Consider the following 21,304-nt stretch of genomic DNA (forward strand, 5'->3'; position numbering starts at 1 on the left):
TGAAGGCGGCTGGAGGAAGCCCCAGGTATGTATAAAACTTTAATTTCATCTGTCTCAGGTTTACTTTGTTACACAGTAGTACTATACTCTACATATGCACTCCCCACAGAGCTGCAGGGAATCCACTGAGAATGCTGTGCACATTGAACACAGAGGTGTTGTCTGTTTACAATCTCCTCATTCCCCTGCAGAGTACCTGCACATCATTCTTACATGCACCCACACTTGATAGATGTTCTTTGTTCCGGTTGTACCTTTTACAAGTACTCTTACCAAGGACTAGTTTTAGTCTACAGGGAATAAATATAGTAGTCTACATATCCTTCTCACTTCAGTTGTCTTGTAAAATTCCTAAGCGTTGGCAGTTAAGAGACGAATTTCATGTTACATACTTTTAATCAACAAAATTGTAATATGCAAATTAGAGGAGTCGTGGAGTCGGAGTCGGTGGAATCCTAAACTGAGGAGTCGGAGTCGGTGGATTTTTGGACCGACTCCACAGCCCTGGTGCTAACTATAAGTTAACCCGACAAATTGTATTTGCATATCCTTCCTGATTATTACAACATTTAGATTGTTACCAGTACAATGTATGGTGGCAATCTTGTATTTGGAAATAAAGGTATCTTTTTTGGTTTTGCTTTCTCACTGAACACTATTGATGATTACATGCAAAGATAATAGTAATATACCCTCATGGCATACATTTTTAAAAAGCCAAGTTTCTAAGGTAACAGTATATATTTTTTTCTTTTATATTCTCTCACTTTGTTTTCACTTTACAAGTCTTTTATTTTGGTACAGAGTATGCAAAAATGTAATTGCTTTTGATTGTTTGTGACTAAAAAGAATACACAAGACATGGGCCTCAACCCTAAAACTCTGTAAACTCTATTCTACTACTTATAACGGTTAAAATGTTACCACATATGTCTGTTGTAGTTTTCATAAAACTTTCCCAAGTTTGATCATAATTTTGAAAAGTACTTTTTATGTTGAATTGAGTTTTTCTTTAGTGTGTGTGTGTGTGTGTGTGTGTGTGACTTGGGTCTAAGCTTTAATCCGCTCCTGACCGCCTAATGCTGATGGGCGGTGGAAGCATGGCTGCTGGGGGACAGCTAACGCCGATTGGCGTCAAGTGCAGTGGTTGGGATTAACTGGGAACGCACGCTCAAGCTTCCCTGGCTGTGAACAAAGCAGGGATCTGTTAACAGCCTGCCAGCTCGATCGGGACTGGCAGGCTGTAGTGAAAAAAAAGTATATTTACATTTGTACAGCTCTGCGATCTAGCGCAGCACTGTTCTGTGGGCAGCTCTGTCACTTAACATCAGGAGTGGCTCACAATCTAATCCCCCTCATAGGCCGATGTCTATGAGAGGGTACTGTTAAGAATAAATTGCAGTCAAGGACAATTTCGGGAGGAGGGAAAGAAATATAAAAAATAGCATTTTTTTTTTATTATTAAAAAAATCACAGCAGCAATCAGAGACCAAAAAAATTCTCTATTAGTGGCAAAATAAGGAGGTATCAATCATTTGGTAAGTAAGTTGTATGGGCGAGCAATAAATAGTTAAAGTGGGGAAGTGCTGAATTGTTAAAAATCGCCTGGTCACTGGGGGGCCTGTAGTCCTCGAGGTTAAGACACACCAAAATGTATTCTACAACTCGTTACAGTTAAAATTATACCCCATGTGCCTCATTTAGAAACAAACTAGCAGTGCACTCTCCACAACTGCACTGGACAGAGCACATCAAGTGTTTAACCACTTCCACACCATGAAATTGTGTGCTGATCTGTGCTGCGTGGGCTCTCCAGCCCACAGCACAGATCAGCTAGCAGCCAGGGCGATCAGACTTCCCCCCCCCTTTTTTCCCCACTAGGGGGATGTCCTGCTGGGGGGGTCTGATCGCCGCCGGCTGCTTGCGCTTGCGGGGGGGGCTCTTCAAAGCCCCCCTCCGCAGCGCTTCCTGGCCTCCTTCCCCTTCCCTCCCTCTCCCTCCCCCTGTGAGCGGCGCAGGACGGATTTCCGTCCTGCGCCTGATGGGATAGGCTTTAGCCTATCAGATGCCGGTGATCCCCGGCCAATCAGAGGCCGGGGATCGCCGATCTCCTCTACGGCGCTGCTGCGCAGCAGCGCCGTATACATGTAAACACCGGGGAAGATCTTCCCCGTGTGTTTACATTTACCCTGCGAGCCGCCGATCGGCTCGCAGGGTGTTCACGGAGACACCCTCCGTGAGCTGACACACTCATACGAGCGGCCGTGTTTCCATGGTATACACTTCAGGATTCAGGGGCGTATATATACGCACCGAGAATCCGGAAGTGGTTAAGGTCAGTTGGAGAAAATGAATTCTATGAAGTAATTTTATTGGTATTATCCTTTGACAACTTTTTTTTTTCCCTAGAGTTTTGAACGATTGTTATTGTTTCTGCCATGGCTGTTCTTTTAAAGAGATCCAGAGATAAAGCACCCTCATGTATTTTATTACATTTATCAGTGGGAACATTACAGTAAACACCTACCCTGCTTTTAGTTTCATTCTTCTCTGCTTGATCTGTCTGTTATCAGCTGTGATAAGAATCCCCGACTGAGCATTCAGTCTAGGTTTGACCTGTAATCATTATAGCTGAGTCAGTCTTCTGTGGAGTCTTTTCAAGCCCAAGCCTGCCCCCTCCTGGCTCAGCTTTCCTGCTTTGCATACTCAGAGCTGATGACATGGGAGGGGCTGCTCCTGCAGAAAGAAGCTCTGAAACGGACAAGTGTGGCTGTGTGATCTGTGTGCACTGTGCAGCCAGTCATCATTATCTACTGTATGCAGTTTCATTTCTGAGAGACTCTTCCTACAGGCAGCCACACAGCACACCAGAATAATAAAGTTGAAAGCACACAGATGAAAGCCTGCAGCAGCAGCCCTGCCTGTCTATAGTTTCATAGAGCCTAGACAGCACATCCAGAACAGCTCATAACCTGAAAGCAGAAGGGATATGAGCCGGCGGCCATATTGGATTTTTCCTGGAACAATAATGTATAAAAAACACTCAAAAAGGCACACCAGAGTGGCGAAATTATTAGGTAGAGCATTTATTCTTTACAAGCTATCGACTGATATGTTTCTTTTGTGTGAATCGTTCATCTCTGGTTCCCTTTAAACAGTAGGCTTTTAGATTAGAATTCCTTCTGACAACCCCTTGCGAATGGAAACACGATATTAATTCCCTACAATAGATCACTTAGTGCTTCCTTGGTCTCCAACAGCCTAACCCAAACTGTATGAAACCAAGCATATGAATTTTTTCCTGAAGAACATTTCTACTTAATTCACATCTGCTCATTGTTTAGCAGTTTCAGTGTATAGAATGTACTAATTTTTGATTTTGTTTTTTTTAATCAGGTTGTTGATGTTGTTGTCAGCAAAGATGATAAAGGCAGAAAAAATCCTGAGTATCTAATCCATTTTAATGGTTGGAATAGAAGGTAAGTTGCTCTTTGTAGGATTGTCACTTGCATTATTGTAGGTCACAATGACCATATAGCTACTCTTTGTTTCAAGACAGTAAAAGTGCCTGTGCAGAAACCCATTTTTCTGTCATTTAGACCATTTTTTTTAAACTTACTAATAATGTAAACCATTTCACTACCTCTGCTAAGCCACCTCTCAGTTCCAGGCCCTATTTCACTCCTACTTTCTCCAGGCATCGCTCTTCTGTAGTTTATCCAACATACAAAACCTCGAAAATAAAATAACCATAAAGCATTAAAAATCTTTTTTAAAAAAAACAATTTATTTTGCTCTCAAACGTTTGACCACATACCAAAAATAATGGGAAAACGGGCAACATTTTTGTTAAAATGTTATTTTGGCATGTAAAAAAATATTTAATTATTGTCATAATGAATTTCCATAATGTCACGTCATATTTCTGGTTGGAATGTTATTCATTTACTATTAAGTAATTTTCTTGTTTAAGTTGCAAGGTTTTCTTTTTTGTTGCAAGGTTCAGCTTTAAAACATGCCAGCAAAACTATTTTTTTCCTGATTTTTGTTGGCATGTTTTAAAGCTGGATTTTTTTTTTTTACATCAAAATAAAACCAAAAAAACCCCAAATCTTTTTCTTTCTTTTCACCAGCTGGGATAGGTGGGCAGCAGAAGACCATGTTCTTCGTGACACTGATGAAAATCGGCGATTGCAAAGAAAACTTGCAAGGAAAGCTGTTGCTCGCATGTAAGGATCCTCTTTAGGTAGCCATTTACAGCTGTTATATTTCCTTACTCATGACTGCTTGCTTCTCTGCTATATACATGTTTTTTGTAGAACCAATTGACTCATTTTATGACTTTTATTTTTTTAGTTTGTTGTTTTTTTTGCATAGAATTTTCAGAGAACCGTACTGTTCTACATACCTGGGCTGTAAAATTTCTTGTTCGCCTCTATGATAACCTAAAGCACCACTTTAGCTGTAATACATTCCCCAAATATTCCATGGGCATGTGCTCAGAGCCTGGGAAGTTTTTGTTAAACTAAAACCGACCTTTACCCTCAGTGTCCTGTCTGCATCACCAAGACTTATAGTGCAGATGTCATGCTACGGTTTCTAAAGTCAAGCCTGGTAATGTTGTCTGTCAAAAGAGGATATCTTTCCCCACTTTTTTCTCTTATTGGTGTTCTCTGTCTATAGCAGTCTTCTCTGAGCTAAACAATGACTCCTACTTCCCCCACCTATCCCCTTAGCTTTCCCTATGGTTCAGAGAAGATTTGAGTTTTAGATGCAGATCGCTTATGGCAGTGTTCCTCAGTACCCTCTGTAAGTTGTTTGCAGGATTTTCCCCACCTTTCACAGTTGATTATATACAGTGCTGCCCATATACTGTATATTCATGCCCATGGCAAATTTTGACTTAAAGCGGAATATAACCCTGCATTTCAACTTTGCTCTAAAACATTATTTACAGTATATTATATGCAACCAGCATTTATTTTTTTTTACTAGACCAGCATTGGAAGGGTTACACAGAGCTTTCAAGTTCCTGGACAGAACTGCAGACGCATCGGAAGCTGACATAGATACATTTTGTTTACATAAATGTATCTAAGTGTGGCATGTGACTCATCTCTCTGAGAAGGAGCTGGAGGACAGCCAAATAGTGTGTAACATTTATCACTTGTTAAATTCTATTTAGTTAAATGTATCAAAATGAACTTCTGCATATCTCTCCACGGAACTTTAAACCTCTGTGTTTAACCCTTCCAATGCTGGTCTAGTAAAAAAAAAAATGCTGGTTGCATATAATATGCTGTAAATAATGTTTTAGAGCAAAGTTGAAATGCAGGGTTATATTCCGCTTTAAAGGTTCTTTTATTCATCCAGCAAGTAATTTTTTATTAATGGGAAATTATATAGGTGTCTCCCAAAAGACAATAAGACTATGTACAAGAGGCATTAGTGTGGGGAAAAAAATTATTCTCCGCTTTTATTTACATTTGAGCAAAAATGTGCAGTCCAAAATTATTTATACCTTTCTCAATAATCAATTAAAAAAAGCCTTTATTGGCTATTTCAGCAATCAAAAGCTACCTATAATTGAAGACCAGCTTTTTACATGTCCGCACAGGTATTTTTGTCCATTCATCTTTAGCAATGAGCTCCAAATCTTTCAGGTTGGAGGGTCTTCTTGTCATCACCCTGATCTTTAGCTCCCTCCACAGATTCTCTATTTGATTCAAGTCAGGCTCTGACTGGGCCACTCCAAAACGTTAATGTTGTTGTCTGCTTACCATTTCTTCACCACTTTTGCTGTGTGTTTTGGGTCCTTGTCAGGCTGAAATGTCCACTGGTGCACAAGGCCAAGTTTCTCTGCATACTGCCCGGTGTTGTCACTGAGAACCCTCATGTATTGCTCTTTTTTCATGGTGTTTACTGTAATTAGGTTCCCTGGTGCATTGGCTGAAAAACACCCCCTAAGCTCTAGGTTCCCATTACCAGTGTTTGACAGTGGGGATGGTGTTCCTTGGGGTGAAGGCTTCACCGTTTTGTACCCCAAATGAAGAAAACATCATTGTGACCAAACAATTGAATTTTTGTTTCATCTGACCATAACACAGAAGACCAGAAGTCTTCTTCGTTGTCCAGATGAACCAAAAGCCAAGCTAGCTTTTGTGTGCCCTATCTGGAGAATTGGCGTCCTCCTTGGTCTGCATCCGTGGAACTCAGCAGTGTGCAGTTTCCTTTGGATTGTCTGCCTTGGGACATTGCCACCAGCAGAGCCCAGATTCTCCAGGATGGCCTTGGTGGTGATCCTTGGATTCTTTTTCACTCTCTCACTATCCTCCTGGCCAGCACAGGTGTAACTTTTGGCTTCTGACCACGTCCTCTGAGATTTTCCACGGTGCGGAACATCTTGTATTTTTTCTATAATACTTTGTACTGTAACCACTGGAACTTGAAAACATTTAGAAATGGCCTTAAAGCCCTTTCCTGACTTGTGAGCAGTCACAATGTGCAGCCGCCGGTCCTCTCTGAGCTCTTTTGTCTTAGCCATGACTATCCACAAACCAACTGCAGAGAGCAGGAGCGTAGCAATAGACCCTGCAAGGGACACTGCCTCAGGGGGGCCCATAAGCCACTGGGTGCCCTGTCCTGAGAGACTGACAACTAAGGGCAAAGAGAGAAAAAGCTTCTTCTATTCTCTGCACAATTTTTCTAATGACTGCATCTGCTCAGCCACTGATAATGAATCAGACAATCCTGTTCAGTGTGCAGCAGGCTCTTCTGTACATCGCCCAGCCCTCAACCTCTCTACCCCTCCCCTGTGCTTTGTACTGTAGTGATGCAGGAGAAGTCTGCAGAGCCAGTTCTGCTCCATCAGAGATGGACAGAGTGAGTGTAATAAGCCGAGGCTAGAAGAACACTCATCTGTAAGTTTTCTGCACACCATGGGGGCCAAGGGGGCCCCATCAAAAGTTTTTGCATGGGGGGCCCAGTGATTTCTAGTTTTGCCACTGGCAAGGAACTGTTGTTTTTCACCTGTTGAGTTGATTAAAACAGCTGTTCCCAATTAATCAGGGTAATTGGGATGCTTTAGAACAGCTTGGACTATTTGAAATGGTACAGAACTTTGGATTTTCCCACACACTGTGACGGTTTGTGAAGGGTATGAATAATTTTGGACTGGGCACATTTTGCTCAGATGAAAATAAAAGCTGAGAAATGTTTTTTTACACAATAATGCCTCTTGTAAATAGTCTTATCTTTTTGGAGACTCCCATGTCCTTTCTCGTCAAAAATTACTTGCTGGTTGAATAAAAGTACATTTCAATCAAAATTTTTCCAGTGGTATGAATAATTATGGACAGCACTGTATATATATATATATATATAATTTATGCACTGGCTCAGGAAGTACTGTAAAATTTGACTAAGAACCAATCACAGGACGCTTTCAGGAAATAGGATCTCAAGGTCTTAAATAATCTAAAGGTTTGTATACACGTCCGATAAAGATCGTTCGAAACGAACGATTCGTAACGTATGCACGATATTAAAATGAGAAGTGAATAATTCGTAATAAACGACCGTGTACACACATGAACGATTTTTCTAAAAAGTACTGGATGACCAATAAAAAATGCGTGCACAAACGGAAGTGACGCAATTAAAAACATGCGTAGAACATCACAGATAACCGTTATCTGACCATCTTTGTACACACTACAACGATTGAACGATTATCTGTCAAAAAAATCCGCCGGGTTGGATCGGCCGGATTGAACGATAACAATCGTTATCGTTCAAAAAACCGATCGTGGAAAAATTAAAAACGCACGATTATCGCTCCAATTATCGTTTCGTCCATTTTCGGACGATCGTTATCGGACGTGTGTACTCAGCTTAAGTATTTGTATTCTGTGCACCAAACATGAGGGAGCACACATCTGCTGTACATCACAGAACCTCTAACTTAAGAATGCCCATAACAGTGCTTCAAAAGATAGCAAATATTTTGATGTCTTAATGCTCATGACAATTTTCGCCTATCAGCTGTCGATACAGCAATAAAATAACTTTTTTTCATTACTTGTATCATCTATATGATATGTATTTGGTTTTTTTTCAGGACAATCTAGACTTTCTCACAGTTATAAACCACATAAAAATGTATTCTTTGGCTTTTCCAAGTTATACCACACATGCCTTATTTCATTATTAACCACCTTAGCGGTATGGACGAGCTCAGCTCGTCCATTACCGCCAGAGGGTGACGCTCAGGCCCTGCTGGGCCGATTTTGATGAAATAAAAAGCAGCACACGCAGCCGGCACTTTGCCAGCCGCGTGTGCTGCCTGATCGCCGCCGCTCTGCGGCGATCCGCCGCGAGCAGCGGCGAAAGAGGGTCCTTCCAGCCGCCCGAGCCCTGTGCAGCCGGAACAAATAGTTCCGGCCAGCGCTAAGGGCTGGATCGGAGGCGGCTGACGTCAGGACGTCGGCTGACGTCCATGACGTCACTCCGCTCGTCGCCATGGCGACGAGGAAAGCCAAACAAGGAAGGCTGCTCATTGCAGCCTTCCTTGTTACTTCTGCTTGCCGGAGGCGATCGGAAGAATGCCTCCGGAGCGCCCTCTAGTGGGCTTTCATGCAGCCAACTTTCAGTTGGCTGCATGAAATAGTTTTTTCTAATTAAAAAAAAACCCTCCCGCAGCCGCCCTGGCGATCTCAATAGAACGCCAGGGTGGTTAATGAACTGCTATTGTGAACAATTGTAAAATTTAAAATACATGTGTACACAAACTTATAAGAAGCGCACTTCTCTGCATAAAATGTGCTATAATTACTTTTTTCCTATGTCGCTGTTGCTTGCAGTGGGATCTGACAGGTTTTGGACTAGTCCATCTCCTGATTGAAGATTGTTACCTAAGCAGGTCCTGGAAAGGATCTATTCAAAGATATACTGTTTGGGCGGCTGGACTGAGCAACTGCCATTCTGTAAGTGCTTTTGAAATTAAAAAAAATCTTGAGAATCCCCCATGAGATGGGCCAGTCCAAAATCAGATCTGTTACAGTTTGACAACCTACTGTGAGAGAAAGCAACATAGGACAAAATAAATCTGTAGTGCAGACGAATTAATACAAAAGTTTTATACATACCTGGGGCTTCCTCCAAAGCCCTCCACACCGATCGCTGCCATGCCCTTTTCCTCCGCCGCCTCCTCCCAGTAGAAGCCCCATAAATTTGCCCAATTGCCGCATGCGCAGTGCTGGGAGCGTTCTCCATGGGAGGGTTGGGGGGCATGCGGCCGGGCCGCACATGCGCACTGTGCCCTGACTGGCCAAGCTAATGGGGCCTTTACCGGGAGAAAGAGGAGGAGGAGGTGGAGGAAGATGGCGTGGTAGAGATTGGTGCAGAGGGGGCTGGAGGAAGCCCCAGGTATGTATAAAACTTTTATGTTGATTCATCTCCGGTTTCCTTTAAAATGCATATATACTTGTTGCACTAGTGGTATTTTAATCAGCACAGCAAAGTGCTTTTTGATAGTTATTAAATAGTTCAAATAATAATGATAGTTCTGCTTATCTGTGAAACAGGGAAAGTATGGGCCAATATTCCCAGAATGATGGGAGCTCTTGTTCTGCCTTTCCTCTGAATGAATGGTTTCTCTGGGAACTAATATTTGTGAGCATCTATGTCAGGGATGTTGAACTCCAGTCCACGAGGGCCAAATCCATGCCAGTGTTTAGGATGGCCTGAGAAACGTGTTCTACTTGATGAACAACACCTTTCCGGATTCAGCGCCTTTCAATAATTTGTGCTGTACTAAAAATGTGAGAGGACTTTGACCCTCCAGGACTGGGTTTAGACATCCTTGAATCCTAAATTGATATATTTTTGTAACATTACTTTAGATGCTCTGGATAATACAGTTGATATCTATGATACCCAAAGGTCACAGTATAAACCAGGGCTGTGGAGTCGGAGTCGGAGCAATTTTGGGTGCCTGGAGTCGGGGAAAAAATGCTCCGACTCCTAATGAATTTAAACAGTAATTAAAATAGAAAATATGATAAAATGTTCTATTTCTCAGATAATAGTCATCATTAATAATTTATACATACAGTAATAGCTGTGCTTAGTCCACAAAAATGAAATAAACCAATCAAAATTAGTTACTTGTGCTGCTTCAATAAAGCAGTCCCTGTATTTTTAAAGTCAGATATACACATCTAATTGTGACTGTATATATGATGTCTACACAGGAATCTCTTATATATACTAAATAACATCTCTGCTGTAAGTATAAAGCCTGATGTGTAGCCGTGTCACTAAAAGAGATGGTCAATGAGATGGAAATAATTCTGCGTTGATTCTGATTTATGCAAATGTTTGCTCATGAAATCAAATAATTTGATATGTTGTTAAAATTTGGTTTGGTGACTACGAATTAAATGGTACCTGAGAAGGATGAAGAGAAAAGTTTTATACATACCTGGGGCTTCTTCCAGCCCCCTTCAGGCTAATCAGTCCCTCGCTGTCCACCTCCACCACCTGGATCTTCTGCTATGAGTCCTGGTAATTCAGCCAGTCAGCGCAGTCCGGCCGCATGCCTCTTCCACAGCCAGGAGCGTTCTGCACCTGCACAATAGTGCTGCGCAGGTGTAGTATGCTCCCGGCGGTGGAGTGTGTGCATGCGCACTACGCCAGACTGGCTCAAGTACCTGGACTCATAGCAGAAGATCCAGGTGGCGGAGGAGAACAGCGAGGGACTGATTAGCCTGAAGGGGGCTGGAGGAAGCCCCAGGTATGTATAAAACTTTAATTTCATCTGTCTCAGGTTTACTTTGTTACACGTACACGTAGGCCTATACTCTACATATGCACTCTCCACAGAGCTGCAGGGAATCCACTGAGAATGTTGTGCACATTGAACATCACCCATGTTGTCTATCACCCATAAACCTGGTTTCAGATTGTGCATGAAGAATGTGTAATAGAGGAAGAATCCCCCCCATTCTCCTGCAGAGTAACTGCACATCACTCTTATGGTGGCCATACATGGTACAATTTTTTCATACAATCTTACCATTTCTATGTAATATAAGGGAACTGCCTACATTATCCTTTCAGTATATTCACTTCATTTACCCTTATACTACATAGAAATGGTAAGATTGTATGAAAAAATTGTACCATGTATGGCCACCATTACATGTACCCACACTTACATTGCCTAGGGCCTGATAGATGTTCTTTGTTCCAGTCTGTACCTTTTACAAGTACTCTTACCAAGGACTAGTTTTAGTCTATGACTAAAGGGAATAAATATAGCAGTCTCCATATCCTTCTCACTTCAGTTGTCTTTTAAAATTCCTAAGCGTTGGCAGTTAAGAGACGAATTTCATGTTACATACTTTCGATCAACAAGATTGTCATATGCAAATTAGAGGAGTCTGAGTCGGTGGAATCCTAAACTGAGGAGTCGGTGTATTTCTGTACCGACTCCACAACCCTGGTATAAACTGTGAACATTTAACTTGTCCAAAGCATTTGTCTTACTTTTAAGAATGTGCAATAATTCTGTAATGTGTGTCTCTTTTTGTGTATATAGACTAATGGACGTTTCTATCCCTAGGAGAAGGAAGGGAAGGAAGAAGAAGCGTTGTAGATTACCTGGGGTAGACTCTGTTTTAAAAACTTTTCCGGCTAATGAAAAAGAAGAAAATGATGAAAACTGTAAGTGTTCTTCTAATTGTTCATTGTGCGAATATGTCAAAAGGACATGCGATAGGTCACAACTTACCGGTAACCACTTAGGATATATGCTGTGAACTCACCAGTGTGCATCCAGTAGATAAAAGTAAACTTTGACTGTGAAAATGGACAACCAATAGTCCTTAGAACTGGCAAAACAGGGACTTGCAAGTACCTCTTTTTCCAGAGAACTACATTAACTTGTAAGGCTTTAAAGAGAACCCGAGGTGTGTTTTAAAGAATTTTATCTGCATACAGAGGCTGGATCTGCCTATACAGCCCAGCCTCTGTTGCTATCCCAAACCCCCCTAAGGTCCCCCTGCACTCTGCAATCCCCCATAAATCACAGCCATGCTGTAAAGCTATGTTTACATCTGTAGTGTCAGTCTCAGCTGCTTCCCCGCCTCCTGCATAGCTCCGGTCCCTGCCCCCATCCCTTCCCTCCAATCAGCAGGGAGGGAAGGGATGCAGGCGGGGACTGGAGTTCTGCAGGAGTCGGGGAGAGCAGCAGACTGACACTATAGAGATAAACACAGCCAGCTCTGACAAGCTGTGTGTCAGCAGCACGGCTGTGATTTATGAGGGATTGCAGAGTGCAGGGGGACCTTAGGGGGGTTTGGGATAGCAACAGAGGCTGGGCTGTATAGGCAGATCCAGCCTCTGTATGCAGATAATATTCTTCAAACCTACCTCGGGTTCTCTTTAAGTATGTTAGAACTGTTCATATAGGTTATTTGTACATCTTAGATAAGTCTCTTTAAGACTCTGTACTATACTGTACATAACTCGTGTGCAAATGATAGAGGCTGGGAGCACACTTAGCTTTGCTGAAAACCCTGAGTTTTCAGCGTTGTGCATTTTTACATTTTCCTGTGCTTTTTTGTATGCGTTTGCATTTTTATGCATTTTTGGTGAGTTTGTGGTTTATCAATATTTTCCCTTTTTCAAAGGAAAGAAATACAGTATCTTATGCCTGGTACACACTGAGCTTTTCTGCCAGATTTACTGTCAGATCTATTATTTCCAACATGTCCGATCTAATGTCCGATTGGAAATCAGATTGGATATGTTGGACATAATCAATCTGACAGTAAATCTTCCACAAAATATCATAGTGTGTACCAGGAATTCTATTTCAAAAATGGATCAAAAAATCAGTAAAATGCTCTTTTTTTGGTGTCTCCATTGAAATACATTACGTGCAATGCAGATGCAGCAAGTTGTGCAATCCAAAATCCTCATTTGGCAGAGTCCTCATTACTTATTGTTCGTGGAACAGTCTTACTGTGAATCAGGGCGTTCCTGGGACAGAGAATTGAGGGCCGCAGTAAAAATATGGTTTTCACAGGAATACAAACTCCCACAATCTGTATAAGGCCTCTTGCACACTGCACGCGATTCCGATTCAGATTCCGCTTTTTAATCAGTTTTTACATCCGATTAAGATTCTGATTTGCAGTGTGCAGGGAGCAAACTGCAAATCAGAATCTGAATCGGATGTAAAAACTGATTAAAAAGCGGAATCTGAATCGGAATCGCTTGCAGTGTGCAAGAGGCCTAAATGTTCGTTTTCCTGATAGCAGAGAAGGAGATTCTCACAATTTCAACACAGGGTTGATTCTGCACTATCCAGAAGTAAATACATATGGTCCCCTGCATATGAATGACTTGAATTACAAATGTTTCATGCATACAAACAAGTTGTCCTCATGTTAAAAAATGTACTGTACTGTTTTTGTTACATATTTGGTGTACATTATTGTATACATTTTTACAATAGGTTACAGAACATTGAAAAACAAAAATGTTTAACCACTACCCGTCCATGCTACGTTTTAAAATGTCCTGTTGGTCCACCCTAACGGACCACAGGACGTTTAAAAACCTCCTCCCCTGCTGCCACTACCGTGAACAAGCGGTCGCTCCCGCAGTTTTGTATGTGCAGCCACACTTCCAAAGCTAGCCACAGCTGTCTTTTCTGTACCACAGAGAGCGGGAGGGCAGGCAAGGAACAGTTCAGCTCCCCTTATCTGTGATCATTACTATTTACTTGCCTAAGAACTAGTTTAACCTCCTTAGCGGTAACCACGAGCTAGACTCTGGGTGGAAAACTGCAGTTCAATGTGGTAACCCCGAGCTAGGACTATGCAGAGCATTGCACGCAGTGGGAGATTTCACTCACCTCCCGGGTGATCCAGATGCTGGCGGACATTCCTCTTTCTGTCCACGGAGGCTCTGCATGCCCCTGGTGAGATCGCCGACTGTTGTCATGACCACAGCCTTCAGTCTCACTATGGGGTTACAGTGCCACCCGAAGGACAGAGGGAGAACTGCAACTCTGCCTCCCAGGGCGGTGAGTAAGTGCAGGAGCTGTTTCAGGCTCTCCTATGGTATGATTTTTTTATTTATTTTTTCTTGCTTTTGAGGTCTCCATTTGTAACCGCTTTGAGAACCTAAAATCAAGAAGGAATCATACCGCCAGGGAGGTTAAAGTAATTCTAAGACCGATAAAAATAAACAAATTATACAGTATATCCCTGGGGCTTCCCCCTCCAGGCCGCCATGGATAGTGGGGGAATGAAATAATTTGGCTTCCAGCAATTGCTGGAAGCCAAATTATTGTTTTAAAAGCAACTTCGTTACTCCCTGTGCGCTGCTATACCTGTAGTTCCTATTACGGCCTATGGTGGCGCCGGCTGCACCAAGTCTCCTGCGCTGGATTCAGTGTGTTCGGCTGGAGGTAGCCCCAGGTATGTATCATTTTATTTTTACCGTCTCAGGTACAGTGTTTCCTGGCAACTTGCTTGGAATGTCGGCTGTCGCATACACAGGAGCGCATGCATGGCTTGAAGGCTTCAAAACATGCTTAGCCCAGGTCAACATTTGGCATAGTTATAAAAAATTAGGAAACATTTTTGAAATCCAGATTTCCATCTAAATTTGTCATCTGTGGATTATGTGCTAAATACTGATCCTAATTTATAATCTGCATATTATGTTTGTACATGTACAAATTCCTCTTTGAAAATGTTTATTGAAGAAGTAAACCTTTTCCAACACGCATAGTCCTAAATGTTTATGTTCTGTTTTGCAGCGCTGAGAGATGAAAGTATGTATAACACAAACATTTGAGGTAACCATTCACTATATTTATCTCCTAGCACTAAGTAGTTCATCAGAGGACAGCGACGAGGGGACTGATGTAGAATTAAAAAGTGAAGAAAGTGATTTTGAAGAGAAAACAGAAATGGTATGTAACTGTAAATACTGTATGTGCTTCCTTGTTGCTAAGGATACCTAGTCATGAGTGTACTGGAAAATGTTTCATGGTGGTGAAGTAAAGCTGTGAATTCTTCTTCCGTAGCACTTTATAGAATACATAGTCTTGTTAATAACTATACCTCAGAGGGGCTCACAATCTAATACCTACCATAGTCATAGGGCTCATTTAGGGGGAAGCTATTTAACTTGCCTCTATGTTTTTGGGTTAAGGGAGGAAACAACAGAATATTGATATGATGTAGCATTAAAGAGAACCCGAGGTGGGGTTCTCACAACAAAATCCCCATACAGAGGCTGGCTCTGCCCATCGAGCCAAGCCTCTGTTGCTAATCAGATCCCCCCTAAATCCCCCCCTGCACTCAGCCAGACCCCATAAATCACAGCCACGCTGAGCGGCTGTGTTTACCTTTCTAACGTCCGTCTCGGCGCCCCCCCCCCCCCCCCCCCCGCCTCCTGCAGAGCTCCGGTCCCCGCCCTCGTCCCTTCCCTCCAATCAGCGTGGAGGGAAGGGACGTGGGCGGGGACCGGAGCGATACAGGAGGCGGGGGAGAGCGGAGACTGACGTTAGGAAGCTAAACACAGCCGCTGCTGACACGCTGCGTGTCGGCAGCGCGGCTCAGATTTATGGGCTCTGGCTGAGCGCAGGGGGGATTTAGGGGGGATCTGATTAGCAACAGAGGCTGGGCTCTATAGGCAGAGCCAGCCTCTGTATGGGGATTTTGTTGTGAGAACCCCACCTCGGGTTCTCTTTAACTTAAGTCAAAACAGCTGGCGAACAAGGAGATGAGGAGAGGACCTTGATGTGATATCCCAGGGTGCACCGAGACCCCTTTTCTCTATCTATCCATCCATCCATCTATCCATCCATCCATCTATATATATTGCCATATGCTGTTCTTGCTCTTCTAGTTAGGCATTGTTGCAGGCATTGATGAATTGGTGCAGGGCAAGCCCTGTAAGTTTTCTGCAACTCTGAAACCAGGTAAACATGCAATCATGTGGGGGAAGGTTGCATTTTAATCAAAATTGTAAGAAGATTCCATAGGATTGTAAGGCCCGTACCCACTACGCAATTTTTCCAACAACCAGCAATTTTAGTTTTTTGAGCGACGGTTCTCGCAAAGTGAGTACAGGTGCTCAATTACGCAGACAGCGTTCAGCGATAACGACTATCACGGCGGAACAGATCTTTAAGATTCCTGACAACTCTGCTGAAAGTACCACGATCGTTTGACTTTCCCTTTGCTCCCACCGTGTGCAGTTGTGTTTACCTGCCTGCAGGAGGATGGATCGGGAGTGCTCGTCGTCAAGGAACTTCGCTGGCTGGCATCCATCTTCCTGGTCGTCAGGTAAATACTTGACTTAACCACCTGGGCGGTATGCCTGACACTGTCTTGCAAGGAAAACTTTCTGAAAGCAGTATGCCTGACACAATGTCGGGCAAGCCGCTCAGTAGGTTTTCTAACAACAAACTATGTGCACCCAGAGTAGGTCAGCTAGCTATAAGTGGCCCAGTACACGTTATCTAGCTATAGGAGGCCCAGTATAAGTGTCGTTCCTCCCCTCCCTCCACAGCGATAGCGCATTTACAGGATCTCTCCTTGCAGCGGAATACTTCCATGTCTACTCTGTCTCCCTATGCAGTGATCGTGGTTGCCCGGTGCTGGTACTCACTGTGTCTGTCACCCGATCACACCACCAGCTCCTCTTCTATGTCAAGGGTACAGGGGTGCGCCTCTTGATGATGTCATCAAGCTGCATGCCCTGGTACCCTGGACATGGAAGAGGAGCTGGTGGTGTGATCCGGTGACAGGCACGGTGAGTACCAGCACCGGGCACCCACGATTGCTGCAGAGGGAGGGAGGGACACAGGGACGTAAACAGGCAAGTATCACTGTAATCCACAGAAAGAGGCACTCCACAGGCAGGAACTTGCCACTCAAATAACTATAAAAATGCTAAACTTTATTAATCAATTAATTGCGGTTCTCCCAAATGCAGCAAGCATCCCACCAAACACCCCACCCCCATAAAAACTCTAGGCAATAACCATAGGAGCGCTCCTGAACAACCTGCACTCCCTCACACCATACACATACAAGCAATTGTCCAGATCGGTCACTCTTAATTGTATATAGCAAGGAAATGAACAGCGCTACTTAAAAACAGGCAAGTGCCTACCTGCAAAAGAGTGCAAGCCCCACTTGTGGGATATAATACACACCGAGCATACACATGACCTGTCTACCACTGGAGGAGGATGTTAGTTTCCTGTAACAGCTTGCATGCAACCTATTAAGTACTCGTCCCTCCCACTGCGAAGAAGTCGATCCTCCATGGGAGGGGCCTAACACTAACTAAATTCTAATCTATGTATATGCATAGCCTGGGTGCAGCTAATCAAATAAAATCGAAAATTGAAAATTGCGCAAAAGGTGGATCAGCGCAACACCAGGCCGCCTCCGAATGGCCTCCAATCAGAGGTGCGCTGAGCCCCCCCAGAAACTACAAACGCACCTTAAACCCAAACAGAAGCTCTGCATATACACCAAAAGCATGGCTGTTAAGTGGGAGCAGCTGACCAAAAACGAAATAAATTAGTACATAGCAAGGAAATGAACAGCGCTACTTAAAAACAGGCAAGTGCCTACCTGCAAAAGAGTGCAAGCCCCACTTGTGAGATATAATACACACCGAGCATACACATGACCTGTCTACCACTCTTAATTGTATGCTTGCGGATGGATAAAGCAGGAAGTGAAAGCATCAGTAGAATACACTTGAAACGGTGGAATAGCAGTATAAATCATGGTTCCAAAGGACACCAGGCAAAAAGCAGCAACTTGTATAATAACTGTTAGTAAAGCAGCAGTAGATGTAGTGTCAGCTTCTTAACTCTGCTAATATGCCAGTTCATATCACTTTGCGAACAGTCCAGGTTCCTTAGTGAAGCATAATCTCCATTTGTTTGGCCAAACTATTCAGTATGATCATCCAGTGATATCATCACTTAAGCTACTATATCATCAGACAGCGATTTGGCAGCATTGTTACCTCTCCAAATGGGCTTCAGGGTTAGTGCATCTCACAGTGCTGGGGCGTCCCGCAGCTTTCCAGCTACCTGTCTCACCATCGACTGGGGTACATGCTTAGCCATTAGCGTGGAGTCCCACATGCAGATTCAGAAGTCCTTCCTACTTGCCTTGCGTAAAGAACCGTGCCCACATACAGTCACTATCATACATACATCATCATACAGTCCCTATCACTATCTATACTAGACAGTCACTATCGATTCACCGGTGATTGGTGTTGACGCCAGGGTCACGCAACATCTGGCAGCAAACTAATTTTTTCCTTTTTGGATTGAAGGTTCTTTTCCGTTAGCCGGATCCACTAGGTGGCGATAAATCTCCACCAGAGTTACATCTTTCCGTACTATCCATGGCGGCCTGGAGGGGGAATAGTAATTAACGCCACCTAGTGGTTGCGCCCGGCTAACGGAATAGTACCGTATTGAATCTATTACAATAACCGGCGGGGGATTTCGAATACGGATGAGCACCGCACAGTGGGAGCAGAGGATAGCTAATGTATAAATACAAACATTGGGGGGAGGGGGGGCGTACGAGAGGAATCGACGCAGGAAACGTGGGCGCAGGGTACAGCCTGTATGGCTTATCCTGCTCCTGCACAAATTTCCATTGATTTTAAATACTATTCCCCCTCCAGGCCGCCATGGATGGTGGGGAATGAAATAATTAGGCTTCCAGCAATTGCTGGAGGCCGAATTATTGTGTTTTATAAGTAACTTAAGCTCCATCTTCTGACGGCGCTGAAGTTACTCTCTGCTGCGCCCAAGTCTCTTGCGCTGTAATGGCAGTATTCGTGTGTGTGTGTGGGGGGGGGGTACATTTATACACTAGAGGGGCAACGACGAGGCTGTGGACATGGCTGATTCCCAAGAGATTTCACGTTGAAATCGACCAGGAATCAGCCTGTAGTGTATGAGCAGCCAACAGATCTCTGTCTAATTAGATTCGATCAGTGAGAGATTTGTCTCTTGGTCAAATCTGCCCATCATCGCTAGATGTATGACTACCTTTACATTCGTATTAGTGCAGTTTGAGCTGCTGCAGCTCGGAAGTGTAAATGATCAGAGATTTGGGGAGTAACTGTTAGTTTTTAGTGTTGATTTTTGTTTCAAGCTTCTGATATACTCCATCTATACTAAACCTTTACTTGACACATTTTCGGAAGTTACAGAAAAAAAAGGTTAAAATTAACTGAATCACTTTTTGCACAGAAATCCAGCAAAAACAGAACCTTTATTTCTTTTCAAACTTTAAGGGCCCAGTCACTCTATAAACGCTTTTCTGAGTGATTGCAATCGATTAGCGCTTTTTAAAAAATCTCTTCCATTCACTGTCATTAAAATCGTTTTTATGCATACACAATTGTGTCGATTTTTACATGATTTTTACCACGATTTTAAGGAGAGTGAATGGGAGCAAATTTTTTTAAAGCGCTCAAAGCGCTAATCAATCGCAAGCGCTTATAGTGTCTGAGCCCTAAGGCCTGTTTTCCACAGGTAGTTGAAACGCATTAAATCAAATGCTAAATGCAAGACAAACGCATTTGCAGAACAAAAACGCACAGACGCATATGCAACAAAACGCTATAAAAAACAATTTTTCCTGCACTGCCTAGTGTGTTTCTACCCTCTAAGGCAGCCATTCCCAACCTGTGTCAGGTATGTGTCGCTGCTCGCCGCCCGCTCTCTCCCTGCTTTTGCGGTCTCTGCTCCGTCTGTAATTAGAGCAGTGCTACAAGAAAAAGTCCGCTGATGTCCACAAATGCAGACTTCAGCCATTTTCTTGTAGCTATCTAACTACAGACGGAGAGGAGGCGGGGAGAAGCAGGGAAAGATGCGCCATACCCATACTACCCATACCCCGGGGCATCTATACTACCCATACCCCGGGGCATCTATACTACCCATACCCCGGGGCATCTATATTACCTATACCGGGACAGTTACCGGTATACTACCTATACCGGGGCAGCTATACTACCTATACATAAGTGATGTGTCACAGAGATCTGAGCGTTTGGTCTGATGTGTCACGACTTCAAAAAGGTTGGGAACCACTGCTCAAGGGCCTTTTTTCCATGGGCAGCTGAATTGTGTGCTCACCAAGCAGCTGCTAGGCAGCAGTGAGCAGTTACTAGGCAGCAGCAAACAATTGTGAGAGTTTGAGAGGCATTTCACTGCTTATTAACTGTCCGTGGGAAAAGAGGCCTTAACCTCCCTGGCGGTAAGCCCGTGCTGAGCACTGGCTATGCCGCACAGGGGGATTTCTCAGGCCCTGCTGGGCCGATTTTGATTTCTTTTTTTTGCAGCACGCAGCTAGCACTTTGCTTGCTGCGTGTGCCCTCTGATCGCCGCCGCTCTGCGCCGATTGCCCGCCGCGCCGTGCCGCCCCCCCCAGACCCCGTGCGCTGCCTGGCCAATCAGTGCCAGGCAGCGCTGAGGGGTAGATCGGGTCTCCCAATGACGTCACGACGCCATGCCGACGGGGGAAGCCCTCCAGGAATGAACGGGATTTCCTGATCGGAGATCGCCAGAGGCGATCAAAGAGGGCGGTGGGGTGCCGCTGCACTGCGGCTATCATGTAGCGAGCCCTGGGCTCGCTACATGATTTAAAAAAAAAACTGCTCTGCTGCCCCCTGGCGGTTTTTAATAGACCGCCAGGGGGGTTAAAAGTGAACCTCCGGACTAAAGCTCGACTCAGCAGCACTGAAAAGGCTTGGTGTCTCTTTAACAGTTTCACAGCATCAGAACTTCGTTTCTCTTATACAAGCCTCATTTTTAGCTGCACAGAAGAAAACTGCCCGGGCTTTTTTCCCCTGATGCTGTGCAAAGCATGATGGGATTTCTGATGTTCTCGTTCTGCTGTTTTGGTGCAATTTTTTTTTCTTTTTTTTTTTTACATTTTCAATTTGACATTTGAAGCCTAGCGCATGCAGCTGGGAGGGGTTATCAGGACACAAGCCAGTTGGAACTGTCTTCTGCTCCTTGTCACTTCCTTTCAACCAAAAAGATGGCTGCTCCATAACAAAGATGGCAGCCCCCATGAATCACAAACATTTGCCTGTTCTTTTAAAACAGGGTAGGTAAAAGATTATATTGCCTAGCTATTCTAATTAACCACTTAAGGACCACAGTCTTTTCGCCCCTTAAGGACCAGAGCCTTTTTCTCCATTCAGACCACTG

The 21,304-nt window shown here is 43.7% G+C and overlaps 1 protein-coding gene across 7 annotated transcripts in view; it reads left to right on the forward strand.

The window, feature by feature from the left end:
- MSL3 (MSL complex subunit 3) overlaps positions 1–21,304 on the forward strand; it is an 85,090-nt gene that overhangs the window by 9,336 nt on the left and 54,450 nt on the right. For 3 of the 7 annotated variants that reach the window (XM_068268351.1, XM_068268353.1, XM_068268354.1), the window contains exons 2-5: positions 3,397–3,479; positions 4,134–4,229; positions 11,603–11,727; positions 14,907–14,995. In XM_068268351.1, the coding sequence (XP_068124452.1) occupies positions 3,397–3,479; positions 4,134–4,229; positions 11,603–11,727; positions 14,907–14,995 (393 nt within the window). Of the gene's footprint in view, positions 1–3,396; positions 3,480–4,133; positions 4,247–11,602; positions 11,728–14,906; positions 14,996–21,304 lie in introns of those variants that run through there. The other 4 variants (XM_068268352.1, XM_068268355.1, XM_068268356.1 and 1 more) reach the window with 2 other exon arrangements.

Source organism: Hyperolius riggenbachi, chromosome 2 (assembly GCF_040937935.1).
Source record: "Hyperolius riggenbachi isolate aHypRig1 chromosome 2, aHypRig1.pri, whole genome shotgun sequence".
Taxonomy (NCBI): Eukaryota; Metazoa; Chordata; class Amphibia; order Anura; family Hyperoliidae; genus Hyperolius; species Hyperolius riggenbachi.